This window comes from Xenopus laevis, chromosome 4S (assembly GCF_017654675.1).
Source record: "Xenopus laevis strain J_2021 chromosome 4S, Xenopus_laevis_v10.1, whole genome shotgun sequence".
Classification (NCBI taxonomy): Eukaryota; Metazoa; Chordata; class Amphibia; order Anura; family Pipidae; genus Xenopus; species Xenopus laevis.
Genome location: NC_054378.1, coordinates 55,759,717 through 55,776,423, shown reverse-complemented (window position 1 = coordinate 55,776,423; position 16,707 = coordinate 55,759,717). Strand labels below are relative to the sequence as shown.

General features: G+C 38.4%; 1 protein-coding gene across 3 annotated transcripts in view; it reads left to right on the top strand.

Moving 5' to 3' along the window:
* Nucleotides 1-16,707, top strand: part of cnot1.S (CCR4-NOT transcription complex subunit 1 S homeolog) — a 64,655-nt gene that overhangs the window by 1,385 nt on the left and 46,563 nt on the right. For all 3 annotated transcript variants that reach the window (XM_018260628.2, XM_018260626.2, XM_018260629.2), the window contains exons 2-12: nucleotides 5,474-5,732; nucleotides 6,841-6,948; nucleotides 7,355-7,453; nucleotides 9,772-9,840; nucleotides 9,924-9,978; nucleotides 10,829-11,032; nucleotides 11,143-11,311; nucleotides 12,078-12,204; nucleotides 12,309-12,419; nucleotides 13,146-13,316; nucleotides 13,434-13,561. In XM_018260628.2, coding sequence (XP_018116117.1) covers nucleotides 5,631-5,732; nucleotides 6,841-6,948; nucleotides 7,355-7,453; nucleotides 9,772-9,840; nucleotides 9,924-9,978; nucleotides 10,829-11,032; nucleotides 11,143-11,311; nucleotides 12,078-12,204; nucleotides 12,309-12,419; nucleotides 13,146-13,316; nucleotides 13,434-13,561 — 1,343 coding nt within the window. In that variant the 5' untranslated portion in view covers nucleotides 5,474-5,630. The remainder of the gene's footprint in view (nucleotides 1-5,473; nucleotides 5,733-6,840; nucleotides 6,949-7,354; nucleotides 7,454-9,771; nucleotides 9,841-9,923; nucleotides 9,979-10,828; nucleotides 11,033-11,142; nucleotides 11,312-12,077; nucleotides 12,205-12,308; nucleotides 12,420-13,145; nucleotides 13,317-13,433; nucleotides 13,562-16,707) is intronic.

Genomic DNA, 16,707 nt, shown 5'->3' with positions numbered 1-16,707 from the left:
CGCCGGCTCCCCTGCACAGCCGGGGAATTCAGGGAGTAGGAAGTGGAATAGAAGGGAGGGATTATTAGGGTTTTTGCAGAAATATTCAATAAATCTGCCTGAAACACTACTTTTTTTTTTTAGCACAATTCTTCTATATCTAAATGAGTAACGCAATGGGACGTTCTTATTTTTTACACAAAATGTCTCCTTTAATATTTAAAGTAGACCAGCATTTAAAAAAAAAAAAGTGATCACTTTTTCCTCACTATTTGCTGCCAGGGTAGGACCACTGGGGACACACTGGCTTAACACAGTGATCCCCAACCATTAGCTCGTGAGTAACATGTTGCGCCCCAAACCCTTGGATGTTGCTCTCAGTGGCTTCAAAGTAGGTGCTTATTTTTAATTTCTGGCTTGGAGGCAAGTTTTGGTTGCATAAAACCAGACTCCTGTTGGCTGCCAGTCCACATAGGGACTACCAATAGCCAATCACATCCCTTATTTGTCACCATCCAGGAACATTTTTCATGCTTGTGTTCCTCCCCAACTCTTTTTATATCTGAATGTTGCTCACGGGTGAAAAAAGTTGGGGATCCCTGGTTTAACACATACAGGCTTTTCCTTCTGTTTACACAGTACTATGTGTAACTTCTAGTTGAATGGTGTCCACCTTTTTGCAATTAGTGGCACATATCAAAATATATACTGTACACCTGTTTATGATCTTTGGACCTAGTTTTTTTTTTTTTTTTTAGAGAATATGTCTGAGAACAGTGTCACAAAGATTAGAGCTCTCAAAGCAAGTTGTTTTGGAAAAGTACCAGTCAGAGCTGTGTTATTTATAAAGAGAAGTCCTGAAACTGAGAACATTCCCAGAAAATTGTTAAATGCATAATTTGCTGTGAATTGCAGTAATTGCCAGGTGGGCTTTTCATATCTGCCAGATATGTCAACCATAAATGTGTTGGACATACTGTCATACATGAATTCATAAACTGCTGACTTGACAATAGTGTTGGCCTTGGTATAGTTTTAGGGCCAGGGTTCACGTTGACTCTTTAGTCTTTGTGTTTGTTTGTTTTTTTTCTTGCTGAGAAAAAGTGTTTCTGCTGTAGTGCAGTTATGTGTAACGGAGATTGGCCCAAAAATGACTGCTTTAGCGTTTTCAGGCCAATGTCTGCTTAGTGATTAACAGAGCTGGGGAATGGATCTGATCCACTTCTCTCAGAATGCAAAAAAGAAGGAAATAGAAAACCAGCAGGCTGACAGCAGTGCCAATATTCTGCGTGCCCTCAACCTTGGCTTTAAACCACCAGGTTCCTCAGGTTTTGTTTACTTAGGACTTGGAATAGTATGTATTTGTTATTGGTATTGTTTCTAGACTTTCCATTGAATGTTCTGTTCTTTCACCCTGGACATTAAAAGAAATTAAATTTTTCCCTTTGTTAAATGACAGTTTTGTCCTATTAAATCAGGTTTCTATTCACAACAGTCTTGAGTAAAATGTTATAATCATAATCTTCCTTGGCAATGATTATCTAGCAACGCAAGGCTATTTACGGTAGATCTGTGGTTAGTCCTCCCAGCAAAAAATCATATTTGAATGTGCCTTCTGACACCTGATTCCCATATTTGTATCAGTGACATATCTGGTTTATGGTATTAACCTGGGATTCTTTAAGCCAGCTGTCATTGGCTATTCCCCCCACCTGTTCGGCATCTCCACATACAGCCTTTTTGCTTTTGAATGAATAGGAAACAGCTGTCTCTGAGCGTGACCATTTTGATTGCCACTTGAGCTATAGTGATCTAAAATACACGTGCTGCTAGCCTACAAGGAGGCACACATTATGTACCCAGATCTTCTCTCCTGGAGCACAATCTTCTGTAAGAGTGCCATGAATACTATGATTTGTAAATGGTCTATTGTTGCAACAACAGTCACTTTAGTTGGTTCTCGTCACAAGAGTGAACCCAGTCAACATCAAAAAAATTTTTTTTTTTTTTTTTTTTGTGGAGCTAACTGGATTTTGCTAATCTCCTGCTGCTACCTGGATTTTTTTTTTAAGCATGAAACGCTGCAATTTTTGGCAATATATTTGAGATCTTGCTAATGTATCTAGATCTTGCTAATGTATCTATTTGAAAAAGCTCGCATTAGTAAATGTGGGCATCTCTGAAAAATTTTTGACTGGAACATTGATCGGAGACCTTTTGTGAACTGGACCCACATTTATTTTATGATTTTACTCCTGACCCAAAGTTCAGTGTATACGGTAATTCTCAAACTCTTTAATAAGTACTATGGCTGGTTTATAACAATTTCACTCTATTAAAGGGCGGATTATGGTAACACACTCAGTATGGGGACACAATTTTGGGCCTAACCCAGAGGTTAAAGGGGAACCACTGCAAAAATGAAAATGTAATAAACTTCATTATACTGAAATAAGAAACTTACAATCAATTAAATATTCTGTATTTCTGAAATAGTCAATGTTATCTTCACTATTGCTCTCTTAGCATCGGTTTCTCTTCGTTCTCTCTTCATGCAGCAGTTGGGTGTCGGATATTAAGACAGATCCAATGTATCTTATGGGGGGGGGGTTCCTTTCCAAGCAGATGAATTGGATCTCATTCAAATCTGATTCCAGTACAAAAAAAAAATCTAACAATAACTGCCTTTTGTACAAATCCTGCTTGTAGAGAGACATGACATCTGGTGATTTTAATAGTGTGAGCTCAAATACACTTTCTAGGCATCTGACACTCAACTCCTGCATGAAGAGAAACAGATGCTGACAGGAATAGTGAAGATAAATTTGATTAGTTCAGAAACGCAAAATGATTTTTCATTTAAAGCTTATATTACATTTTCATTTTCACAATAGTTACTCTTTAAGTATTCTGCCATGGCTAAGATTACAATTTTTATTATTAAAAAAAAAAAAAAAAGTATTGGAGTAGTATAATGGAGCAGTTTTTATGTTTGTTTTTATGTTTTTAAGCAGCTTCATATTACATGCACTCTTGTTGGGTACTAGGGGTATCTTCCTCTATATACTTTAGGCTCCTGCATCTACAAAGAAGTTGTAGAGTTGTGTGAGTTAGGGGAAAGGAAGCAATTTGCTATAGAAGGCATAGGGCTCAGAGCAATATCATTCTTATGTATTATTGATCTGTACTCACTCCCAGTGACATGGTATATAGTATTTATCTCTTAGTCTGTGTTCTCAGATGTGCTCATAGTTTATTGTTGTTGACTTGAAAGTCGTTGATTTCATTGTCATGTTCAATGAGGAATAAGTACAGCTGTGGCATGAAAATGCTGTACTAGCAATGGTATTGTACCCCGTATATTCACTAGACCCACTAACAATTATTTACATAAGTGTACTAGGCATATAGAATTGGACAAAGAAATATTTCACTGCTTCACTACTTTGCTTGTGTTTGATTTTTAGGGATATATTAAATTTTGAAGAGTCAAATCTTTTTTGATAAGTCTCTTTGAATCTTGTAACGAGCAGTAAAATTTCTTATAATTAAGCATGATAATATATAAGTTAACAGTTCAGTGGGGTTCCCCTCTGAACTGTGGTAAAATCTATTTTCATTCTGATAAATATGCCACATAGTTTTGGCACAGAATCTGCTTTTCTCCAGTGCAGTAGATTATTTAGAAATGATTGTGCCCTATAACACAACCTCTTTGTCTCTTACACTTTTAAGGGCCCACATTGGGTAAGATGAAAGTTGCTCTGATTGTTAGAAGGCAAGGTTTCCATTCAGTGCACATTGTAGGCTGCTGGAATTGACAAAGCTATGGCACTGTTTTAAAAGTAATGGTTTTGCTTAAATCACTACTAAATGTTACATTTCAGCATGAATGTGGTCTTTTTGCCTTAGCAAATTGTGCTGCTTTTTTCCGATTGAAATGTTTGACAGGCAATTCAATGCATCTTGATTGCACAGTAACAAAAAAAAAAAACTCCTTATAAGATGTAATATATATGTGGATTGTTTGTTTGAATATGGTATGAGCAAATGTTGGAAGCTGTGAAAACTAGTTTTGTGCAAATAAAATATTGGCTCAATTAATTACTATTAAAAGTTTTGTTGTTTACCTTCAAACACTTGATTCCAGATAAGTCATCAGAAATAGACTTTTCAAATTACTTTCCATTTTCACCCGGGGGTGCCAGGCTTCACTTACTCTGTAACTGTTTTAAATTGATACATTTAGTTGATACATTTCCCATCTTTGACTCTGCTGGGCAGAATCAAAGTTTCATTAAAGGCAGCTGCTCTAACTGATACAAAAGTTGCTTATATTCCAAAGATACTGCTGAGAAATGTAACAATTAAATGTATCCAAGTGTATTAGTTCAGAATCTGCACCTGGATTGCTGAAGATTTTGTGCTATATTAAAGATGATTTTCACCTTCCAGATATATTCTTCAATCATTTGAAGAGATTATACATTACTGTGTATGTACATGACTTTTAAAATAAAGACCTGCCCCACAAACTCCTTCAAATTGGAGAATCTTGCTTTCTAGAACCAATGCAAAGGTTTCAGTATGTTCAGTAATTTTATTCTAATGTGTAAATGCATTTTGTTTTGTTATCAATGACCTTTTGCAATTTTTTTTGCTTGCTGTTACATTAAAGAGATACTGTCATAATTTTTATGGTGTAGTTATTTCTAAGTTACATTGTTTACACTGCAAATAATTCACTCTACCATGTAAAATTTCAACACAAGTGTGTTTTTTAGTTGTGATATTGGTGTGTAGGCAGTTGTATCAGGTCATTTTGCCTGGCCATGTTCTCTCAAAGAACCAGTGCTACCCTATGAAACTGCTTTCAGACAGGACATTTTCTCCAAACTGTAACTGAAGGAGTCTCAGTGGGACTTGGATTTTTACCATTGAGTCCTATTTTCATATGTACCAAAGAGCTGTTGTCTTGTCAGGGAGCCATTATTTTGTTAATCTTCCCATTGTTCTATTGTTAGGCTGGTGGGGGTGATGTCACTCCAACTTGCAGTGCAGCAGTAAAAAGTGACTGATGTTTATCGGAGCATAAGTCACATGACTGGGGGCACCTGGGAAGCTGACTTTGTCTAGCCCCATGTCAGATTTCAAAATAAATCTGTTTGCTCTTTTGGATATTAGTGCAGATTTATGCTGGAGCAGCGCTATTAACTGATGCATTTTGAAAAAACATGTTTTCATGTGACAGAATTCCTTTAAAGTTTCATGGAATGGCTGCCTGCTTCATAAGAATGACTTGCAACTCTCTTACTGTAGTAATTTTTTCACCCCATCTCTTATTTTTATTATTATTATTATTATTATTATTATTATTATTATTAACCCCTCCCATCTAGACATAAGATCACTGCAGAGAAAAGTAAGACCTTTGTGACAGGTTTTATTTTTTTTTTCTTTTAAGTTTAGTGACTTTTCACTTTCCCTCTCCCAGGTACCATGTTCCTTGACAAGAAAGGTGACTGAATAATCCATAAACACATCTCATAAAAGGCTAATTTTAAATAGATTAACCTGTCTCTGAGGTGACTAAAGGGGAATAATGGTGATTTTGCGCCGGGCTCGGCCGCCTGCTTCCGCCCCGACCAGCAATGAATCTTGACTCGCTCTCGCTGGCCTTGTCTCAAATCAGCTACCTTGTGGACAATTTGACAAAGAAAAACTACAGAGCCAGCCAGCTAGAAATACAACATGTAAGTGAATATGCAGCAGTAGACCACAGTCTGAACATAAACTGTAAGATAGTAAATGAGGGAAATTTTGAATGCATGTTACTGCTTTATGCTTGTATATAGATATCCTAAAATCAGTTTTTTCCCCACATTTTTATTGATCATTTATTTATTTATTTATTTTTTAAATTAACTCAACCGCTTAATAGGAAAGCATGGGCATTCCACAATCTAATTTTGATAAACACAGCCTTAAGTTACCTGTTTCTAACATAAAATTACCTGTACTGCTTTTTATTGGTGGACAGTTGTGACAGAAATATTTGAATTGAGATCCCACCCTCCCCTCCAGATTTGTTTAGACCAGTGATCCCCCAACCAGTAGCTCGTGAGCAACATGTTGCTCTCCAACCCCTTGGATGTGGCTACCAATGGCCTCAAAGCAGGTGCTTAGTTTTGAATTCCAGGTTTGGAGGCAAGTTAAGGTTGTATAAAACCAGGTGTACTGCCTAACAGAGACTCAATGTAGGATGACGATCCACATAGGAGCTACTAAAAAGCGAGTAACAGCCCTAATTTGGCACCCCAGGAACATTTTTCATGCTAGTGTTGCTACTCAACTCCTTTTACTTCTGAATGTTGCTCACGGGTTCAAAAGGTTGGGGATCCCTGGTTTAGACCATGGATCCCCAACCTTTTATTTTTATTGGTGAGTCACATTCAAAGGGCAGCTGCTTAAGAAGGTACAGAAGTGTCAGAACTAGGGGTAATCAAGGAGCAGAGGTACATGCCCAGCAGCCTAAACACATGCCTGTTCTCTTACCCTTGGTTTGGGTTGTGTAAATATCCATCAGAATGCCCTTTGTGCCATTATCTTCAGCCTCTTGCTTACTGGGAATCAATTGGTGATATGTCCCCTGCTCATATTTAAAAAATAAATAAATAATAATTAAAAAAAATGGGAAGTATCTGTAGTCTAGTAAGAGCAATGTTTGGTTCCTAAAGTTTACTAAAGACTTTGCAAAACTATAGCTTTGTTTGAGTTAGTAAATCTAAGCTCTTATTGACCATCCATTATTATTGCATTAAAATTCTTAAATGTAACTTTCCCTTTTGCTTTCATTTCAAGATTGTGAACCGGCACGGTCCTGAGGCAGACAGGCACTTGTTACGCTGTCTATTCTCACATGTGGATTTCAGTGGAGATGGTAAAAGCAGTGGCAAGGATTTTCATCAGGTATTTCTTTTAAGATTGGTTCAGGTTGTTTAAAAAAAAAAAAAAAAAAAAAAATGGTCCCTGTTGCAATGTAATGTTTTAAAAGATATTTGTCTCTTGTGTGCTACAAAGATGCATTTGGAACATTTGAATTTATTGAAGGTTTCCTATTAAAAATGTAATACTAAATATATTATGTAAACAGTTATGTATGTTGATATGTAATTAATTTGACAAATGCTGTTAATAATTGAAAAAAATTTCCAATAAAAATTATTGAAACATAAATTTATTGAAGGTTTGAAAGCACCTACTTGTTACTGAACTGGAGAGCACACTTGGTTTGGCACTTTTTTTTTTCTTGAGTTGTTTGGTTATTTTCCTGTATTAACCATTTTATAATATACTGCTCTTTTCTTCCCATCAGACACAGTTTTTAATTCAGGAGTGTGCATCTCTGATCACCAAGCCGAATTTCATCTCTACTCTGTCACATGCCATTGACAATCCTTTGCACTACCAGAAGGTATGTTGGCAAGATTAGATTGCGAAAATGCTCCTTTTTTTGATAAAACAAATGGGCACAGGATGTCTGAATATGTTGCATATTTGTTGTGGTCTCCCGGTTGGCTTTTCAGAAAAATTAGGCTTATTGCAATATTGTGCCCCCACAAAATGGAATTTAAAGGGGGCAGGACATGACCCTTTGTGGATTAGTAGCACACCTATGGAGCTCCTGTATACCTGGGTGTTTCTAATTATAGCTTTTATCAGCCCTTATTTTTCTCCTCATGACTTAGTGCTCAGCAGACAACATTTTTAAACCAGACAAGTAGCAGCCTTCTATGGCACATAAACCCATGACTACTCTCTGGACCCTGAGGCAAACCAAGACAATGACTCTCCACACAATGACCGAAAATCTCCCTTCCTCTCCCACTGAGAAGAAGGAACCCACAGCATGGAGATTTTGAACTTCAATTTTGCAAAAAACTGTAAAACCTAAAAGATGGATGCAATTGAAAGTCTTTATTTCTGGTGAACAATCTGAAAACCACTCCACTGGAAAAAACGTGGAAGGTGAACAACACCTAAACTGCTGGTAATTGTACATAACAAGCTTGTGGATCTTAAATCACTTATTGGAATAGCAAAGGTCTGGCCACACGGGGAGATTAGTTGTCCTCTCCTCTTCTTTGCAGTGGCAAATCTCCCCAATCTGCCTTCCAACGGCTAAAATGTAAATCGCCTAGGGGCAGGCACATGGAGCGATTTGTTTTCCGAAGTCGCCCGTAATTGCCTAAGGAGGAGACTTCGGAAAACTAAGTGCTCCGCATGCCTGCCCCTAGGTGATTTACATTTTAGCCGGCGGAAGGCAGATTGGGGAGATTAGTCGTGAAGAAGAGGAGATTTGCTGCCGGGTGACTAATCTCACTGAATCTGCCCGTATGGCCAGACCCTAAGTGTCTGACCTAGATGATCGCTACTGTCAGAAAAGATCTGAGGTTCCCACTCATACCAGAAGATGTAAAGCAAGGAACCCTTGGAGAAATAATTATTGGGCCTCTTAGCGAGGTACTTCCTTAAATGGAAAGATTGGTGCTAGTAATTGATGGTGTTTCCTGCCTCTCGAGGCCAAATATGGCACCCAAACCACTTTTTGCAATTTCATCACCTGTATCCATTTTTACCAAACAAGCCATTGGTTCGTGTGAACGCAAAGATTTGGCTAACGTGCTTTTAAACCAGGATCTAGAATACAATGTGCAAGATGTACATATCTGCAGATTTGCTGACTTCCCAATGTGGAGCGCTTTTTTTTGTGGATTGCGCTAAAAAAATTGAAGGACTTAATATCAGTATGCCTTATTAACAACATTTGAATTCTGTTTGTTTGATTTTTTTTATTTTCTTCATACTTTTGTAACAAATCCTCTCTCCTTTGCAATCTACCAGTATGCAGAAGGGCTAGCTGTCCTTCACAAAACAAAGATCGTTTTTCTATTGCCTGATAATTGTTGTAACCTCTCTACTCTGGCATCTGCAATACCCTAAACTGAGTAAGCTTATTCTGAGCAATACCTAGAAGCACCTCATTTTCTTCCTTTAGGTTAAAAGGGCCATTCTCACAAAACGCAGGCTCCCTTTATAGGTATTCGTTCAGAGACTGTTGATAACCTTAAACAAACTTTGGATATTTGACTATCTTGGCTATTTGTGGATGAAGTTAACTAAATCTGGCTACACCACTTCAGACCGTGCAAGACAGACTCCTGATTTAGATGCGGTGCCACTGTTACTTTAGTGCATAATTTCAGGGAATGCCCCAAAATTCAAATTTAGGGAAAGCTAAATTAGAAAACTGATGGAGATGCAAGTCTATGTCCCTCAACCTCCACTAACCTTCTGTCTCTGACCCCCACCTCCTATTATTCTCTGGCAACAGTGAAGCTCATCTTTTCAGATGTATGTACATTCTTTTGTATTCCTGACTTCTTGTATTGGAAAACAGAATAGATAACTATTTCAACACAATGGAATTATAAACGGTTGATTGTTATTGCAACATGTTTACAATCCTTTTCACTGACTTTTTTCAGGTCTCTTACTTTTCCTTGTAATCTAACTATTGGACTACACCATAAAAAGCACATCGATTGCTGCTTAGCAGAGCAAACGTTGATGTAATTTTAATTGTTGCTGGTGTGCATTTTTGACAGTTGCGGGCTTTCTGTTCCAATTACAGTGGGAAAGGCATAAATAAATCTGAAACAATATTTAAAAAAAAAAGTACTCCTAATAAGTTTCTCGTAATATGTTATACAAATCTTCTTTCTTCTTTAGAGTCTGAAGCCTTTTCCCCATCTTTTCGCCCAGCTAAGTAAAGTTCTGAAGCTTAGCAAGGTTCAAGAGGTAAGGGATCCAGCTTTGTTGCAGGATTTTAGATTTTGAACAACCTTTGCAACACCTTTATATTTGTTTTATTAATATTTTAGGTTATCTTTGGCCTTGCCCTTCTTAACTCTTCTAGCTGTGAGCTTCAGGGATTTGGTAAGAAATTCTCTGTTCTACATATTAGTTAGTTGCTTGCTTTATTTATATGTTGAACGTAGGCCGTTAAAAGTAAACTGAGGGGTTTTGTGTCTCTTTTCTGTCCAAAAAATAAACTTATTAGGACAATTGCAGCATAAGGCCTTGGATGCAGTCCTCTCTCTTCATGGGTTTGCTTTGTAATCCAGGTTCAGATAGGTTTTGGCCCACTGAAGTAGGCAGCCAAATTAGACAAAGGTTTGTTGCGTTGATAGCCTCTACATAGGGGTGGATCTACCAGAGTTATACTTGTGTATGTCGGACCTCTGTCTTGGATGCAAGCGAGCTGGAAGCAAACTTAACGCAATACCCATCAGGGCTACTGCAAAATAAATATATATATATTTTTTTTTTTATACATATACAGCAAAGATTTGTCTGGTCCAGGGGTCCCCAGTCTTTTTATACATGTGAGCTACATTCAAATAAAAAAAAACTGTTGGGGAACAACACAATCATTAAAATAGTTCCTGGAGGTGCCAAATAAGGGCTGGGATTGACTATAGGTCACTCCTCTGTGGACTGGCAGCCTACGGGAAGTTCTGTTTAGCAGTACACCTGGTTTTTATGCAACCAAAACTTGTCCCCAAGCCAATAATTCAATAATAAGCACCTGCTTCGAAGCCAACGGGAGCAACATCCAAGGGGTTGGCAAGCAACATGTTGTTCACGAGCCACTGTTTGGGGATCACTGGTCTAGTCAAATCAACAATTGTTTAAAAAGCACAAGCAAATTATACTTTACAATGTTATAACATGTCCACACCTTACTTTTATGAGTTGAGAATATTCATTTTTTCTTTCTATCAAGCTGCCCAGTTTGTGAAACAAAAACTCCCAGACCTCCTGCGTTCTTACGTTGACGTGGACGTTAGTGGCAGTCAAGAAGGTGGCTTCCAGGACATTGCCATAGAGGTCCTGCACCTCCTCCTCTCCAACCTCCTTTTTGGCCAGAAAGGAGCCTTTGGGGTGGGACAGGAGCAGATTGTAGCATTTCTTAAGACTCTACGCAGAGGTGAGGATTTCTTTTCCTTGAGACTGTGTAGATGCTAAAAGTATAATGTTTCTTTCTTCTGTAAGTGGTAGATGTTTCAATATACTTGTAGTAAATACCACCTTTATTAGATTTCCCACAGGAACGCTGCCCGGTGGTGCTTGCACCACTGCTTTATCCTGAAAAACGGGACATTTTAATGGACCGAATCTTAGCTGATTCTGGAGGGATCACCAAAACTATGATGGATAGTTCTCTGGCTGACTTTATGCAGGAAGTGGGCTACAGCTTCTGTGCCAGGTTTGTTTTCTAATCTACACTGGGCTTTGTTGCAGGGGTCATCTACCCAAAAGTATATTGAAAGTTAACGTTATTCTAAATAACTGTCAACATATATACACCACATTTTTGTAGCCATATCTGCTGTTGAGGCCCCTTGAAAAAATTTTCAGCCAAAAACAAGACATGAAATTCAAGTATGAAAAACCCCTGATATGTACACTAAGGCAAGCTGTGTGACCACTTTCATTTCGTTGGATAAAAACATTTTAAGTTGAAACTTAGGTGATTGTTACATCTTGTATATTTTCCTAGCAAAAGTTGAGTAAGCGATTTATAGTGTTTGTGTTAAGTTTAAATTTCTAAAATCTTTTCTTAAGATTTTGAAGAAATCGCTGTTAAACTAAACTGACAACTGCATTTTTATCATATGTCAACAAATAGCAGTCCTTGGGGTATATTTATCAAACCATGAAGTCCGAGATTGTCACAGTCCTCTAGAGTGAAATTCTGCCACCCTACATTAATTTCTATGGGATTTTTAAAAGTATTTATCAATGGGTGAAAGTTCATCCTTTGATAAATATTCCTTTCAAAATCACATAGAAATGAATGCAGAGTGGTGGAAATCCACTCTAGAGGACTGTGGCGATATCAAACTTCACTGTTTGATAATTATACCCCTTGCATTTTGTTTGTACCCTCACCGCTGAACTTTGAAATTTGTCAAGTCCTGCATAAGTTTGCTAATCTTGGGTGTCATTCTCTCCCCCCCCCTCACTTGAAGTGTGGAAGAATGTCGCAATATAATTGTTCAGTTTGGTGTCCGAGAAGTCACAGCTGTACAAGTTGCCAGAGTACTTGGGATGATGGCTCGAACACACTCTGGTCTAACTGATGGAATTCCTTTACAGGTGAAGTCTTAGCTGTATGCTTTGATATTTGATTTTTAGAACTGTTCATATGCCATTTCTTTGTGTTTGAGTTAACCTCTAAATAAGCTTTTTTTATTTTGCAGTCTATCACTTCCCCTGGTAGTGGAATTTGGAGTGATGGGAAGGATAAAAATGACGCTGTTCAGCCACACACCTGGAATGTTGAAGTTCTGATAGATGTTGTGAAAGAGCTGGTAATTTGTCATATACGTAACCTACTTTTCCTATTGTTTGACATATGATATGTTGTGTACAGCGTGAATAGAAATTGTGAAGTTGGGGGAAAGATATGGCCCAAAAGAAGCCTCAACAAATGTTGTTTTCTCCCCCCCCCCCCAGTAGATTTTTTTTTTTTCTCTTGGACAGACGATAGCCATCGATATAGGGAAAGAATTCCTATAAGCACAGTGAACAGAGTGACTTGCTTAGTTCAAACAAGACTGTAGTAGCATAAATTATGCAGTGCTTTTTAAAATAAGATGCATTAAAGACAATACAGTATATATCTGTCAACTAAATAACTATTTACATTTATTATAATGAGCACAGTGGATTCTCTCAATAATGCAAATTCAAATCTGGGGCTCAGGAAAAGCCACTTGTATGTGAAGTTCCAGTTGAGTACACTAGAGAGAGCAAGGGCTTGCAAGATCACTTTAGTTAGTGACCAGTAACTCAACCATTGGTTTGTGTGTTTTTTTTTTTTTTAAGGAAAATAAATGTATTTTTACCCAAATCTCAGTTACTTTGTGTTCAGTTTTTTTTTATTGAAAATTTTATGTAAATTGGAAAGTACCTTAATCTTTTTTTTGTGTGTACATTAATGCAGCAGTAAATTTTGTAGTAAACTGTTATTCGGCATCCTGTAAACAATTCTTAACTGCATGCCCTGTATCAGAACTGATTTTCTCATCTTCTAGAACCCCACTCTGAACTTCAAAGAGGTAACCTATGAACTCGATAACCCAAGTTTTCAGATCCGTGACAATAAAGCTCTTCAAACTGTGGTATATGGCATCCAAAGAGGCCTTGGTATAGAGGTTTTTCCAGTTGATCTCATCTATAGGCCTTGGAAAAATGCAGAGGGACAGGTAATTTATTTATTTATTTATTTTTTTTTGCAGTCAACGTGTATTCTTCTCACTTCTGAGGCCTTATATTGTGTTGGCTTTTTTTTTTTTTAATTTATTTTTTTTGTTTTTTTACAGCTTTCCTTTATTCAGCATTTGTTACTGAACCCTGATGTTTTTTGCTTTGCGGACTACCCTTGCCATGCTGTTGCTACTGATATTTTAAAGGCTCCACCAGAAGATGACAATCGTGAAATTGCTACATGGTATGTCTAAAGTAATGATATGCAGGTTGTCAGCCCAATGCTGTCTTTGAGGTGACATTGGTGCTTGTCTATAAATGGACACCACCAGATGTGGAAGCGGGGGCACACTTGCGTCACGAGCAGTGTCTGCCTGAAGCCCACCAACTTGTGGGTTTCGGCCAGCCCCACACATCACCAGTATAGCGTGACCTGTATGTGTAATGAGCGAAACCCATTACTATTTCACCTTTTCAGTATCTGGACATCCAGAATTCTCGCTACCTGGGGCTTTCCAGATAACGGATCTTTTTGCAATTTGGATCTTCATACCCTGCGTCTCCTAAAAAATGTAAACATTAAATAAACCCAGTATGCTGGTTCTGCTTCTAATAAGGAATAATTGTATATTAGTTTGGATCAAGTACATTTTTATTATTAAAGAAAAAAGGATTTTTTTTTTTTAAAAAAATCTGGATTATTTGGATAAAATGGAGTCAATGGGAGACTGTCTTTCTATAATTTGGATCTTTCTGGATAATGGGTTTCCAGATAACAGATCCCATACCTGTACTAGAATGTTGTGACCTAATTTAATGTATAAACCATGTTTAACCAACATAAGTGTTGGTTAAAAATTTTAGACATATAGATTTCAAGCTCTGAACAACAATGGGTGTAAATGTAAAATAACTAGCGGGGGACAATAAAATCAAAGTATCTGATGGAACTAGGATGTGCTGAATATTCACTGCTGCACAGGCTACAGTTTTTTGTTTTTTTTATCCTCCATTTAATGGAGATTAGCACTAACCGTTGACCTTTTGAAGAGAACTAGTCAATTCGTCAATTTATTATGACGTGTGTGTGTGTGTGTCGAAAGGTAGTATTTTAGCCACTTATATTGTGTGGAGCTGTAGTAGAACTAGTGAAGTCCTCTGTTCGTCTCATAACGGTTCTAAATGCTTATGTGCTAACCGTAATGTCCACGTGCACCCCCCCTGTGGAATTGATGGCACTAAACAGGGTCAAGTTAGCGGTTTACCTGAAGACAAGCTATGGTGACTTGTACAGCATGACATGCTTAGGAACTTAGGCATTTGGCGCATACTAAGTACTTAATTTTTGAAGCAGCGTGACTAGTCCTAGCAAACGGTCCCTCTGACTTCTTATCCGCCATAAGGAAGCATTTTCTTTTTATTTTTTTCAATACTCATTAATTAATTTAATTAGGTAGGTAAGAGAGTTCTGTCCCCTGGTGCCTGCCCCCTTCCATGCCTCTCCCTTAGTCTGACCGAGTCTGTGCCACATCCCTTGTGAAAGGTCTGCAACTCTGTCATCCAAACCGGATACCTCTGTGAGATGTTTATGCCAACCTAGAAGAAATCTCTCTGCACCGACACCCGACAAGTGCTGCGCACTTACAACGTAGTTGGCGGAAGTGACGATTCTCTTAATACGCACCAATGCCGACAAGATGTCATATACGGATATGTTCCGCAGCGGAACGTATGAATACCGAATGCTTGCATCCGAGCTGCATATTTCACAGAGGAACTAATTTTGTTTACATTGCCCCAAGTATAGATCCACTATTTAGGTTTTCCAGGTAGGCTGATGTGACCATAACTAAAGGCAAGCACAGGGGAAGGTGTGAGGGGGCAGAGGCATAAACAGAACCGCCAGTCAGAATATTTAAGCTGACATGCTATCTACAGCATACAGCCCCAATACTCACAGACCCTGGAGATCCACCTTAACACTCGAATGTCAGTCTTCCTTTTACTGCTCTGGACAGCCCTGGCTCATGTTACATGACGCCCTCTGTTGCTGTGTGGTTCGCTCCATGGGAGACTTATTAGCCCCAGTGCAGGTGTCCCACAAAGGGGGAAGATTCCCTTAGAAGAGAACTCCAGGACAACCCCTGGTACCAAGAACAATAAGTCTGGCCGTAGAATATTCCAATCAAGGATTGTATCCTGTCTCCTTGAGGACACTAGAAAAAATTAGCTCCCCTACGGTGAGAGTGGGGTATAGCTAAAGGGGGAGGAGTCGGCTCTTCTAGTGTCCTGCCTCCTGATGGTAGAAGCTGAACCCCATGGTCCATGTGTCCCACAGATATCTGCAAGAGAAATACGTTTACCTAATTAAGGAAAACGTAATTCTGTGCACCTTTACAATATACATACATTGAGGTTTTTGAGTACTTTTAAAAGTTCTTTGTAAAAACGAATACTAATGAAAGCAGCATTTGCTTAACTCCTGGTTTACTGCTGCTGAATAATGTTTCATTTGTAACGGCTGACTTTATAGGGTTTCTGTCATGATTTTTATGATGTATTTTTTATTTCTAAATTACAATGTTTTCACTTAAAATAATTCACTCTACAATATAAAATGTAATTCCTGAACCATCAAGTGTATTTTTTTTAATTTGTAATATTGGTGTGTAGGCAGCCATCTTGGGTTATTTTGCCTGGTCATGTGCTTTCAGAAAGCCAGCACTTTAGGATGGAACTGCTTTCTGGCAGGCTGTTGTTTCTCCTAATCAATGTGGTGCAGTGGGACCTGGTTTTTTCTATTGAGTGTTGTTCTTGGGTTTACCAGGCAGCTGTTATCTTGTGTTAGGGAGCTGCTATCTCGTTACCTTCCCATTGTTCTGTTAGGGCTTTAGCACACGGGCAGATTCGGGGAGATTTAGTCGCCTGGCGACTAATCACCTTTTCTTCGGGGCGATAATCTCCCCAAACTGCCTTTTGTCTGCTAAAATGAAAAATCGACTGCGGCAATGCACTCGCGGCGCTTGGATTTCCCAAGTTGCCTCAAGAGGAAACTTAGGAAATCGAATCTGAGTGGTCTATTTTTCATTTTAGCAGGTTGAAGGCAGTTCAAGGAAATTGTCGCCCCAACGAAGAGGCGATTAGCCGCTAGGCGACTAAATCTCTTATAAATCCTTATGCTGCTGGGGGGGGGGAGAAGTGATATCACTCCAACTTGCAGTACAGGGTGACGGAAGTTTATCAGAGCACAAGTCACATGACTGGGGAAACTGACACTGTCTAGCCCCATGTAAGATTTCAAAATTAAATATAAAAATTGTTGGCAACAACTCCCCCAAACCCCCCCCCCCCCCGAAATTCGAAATAAAAATAAAATTTAGAAAAATGTTA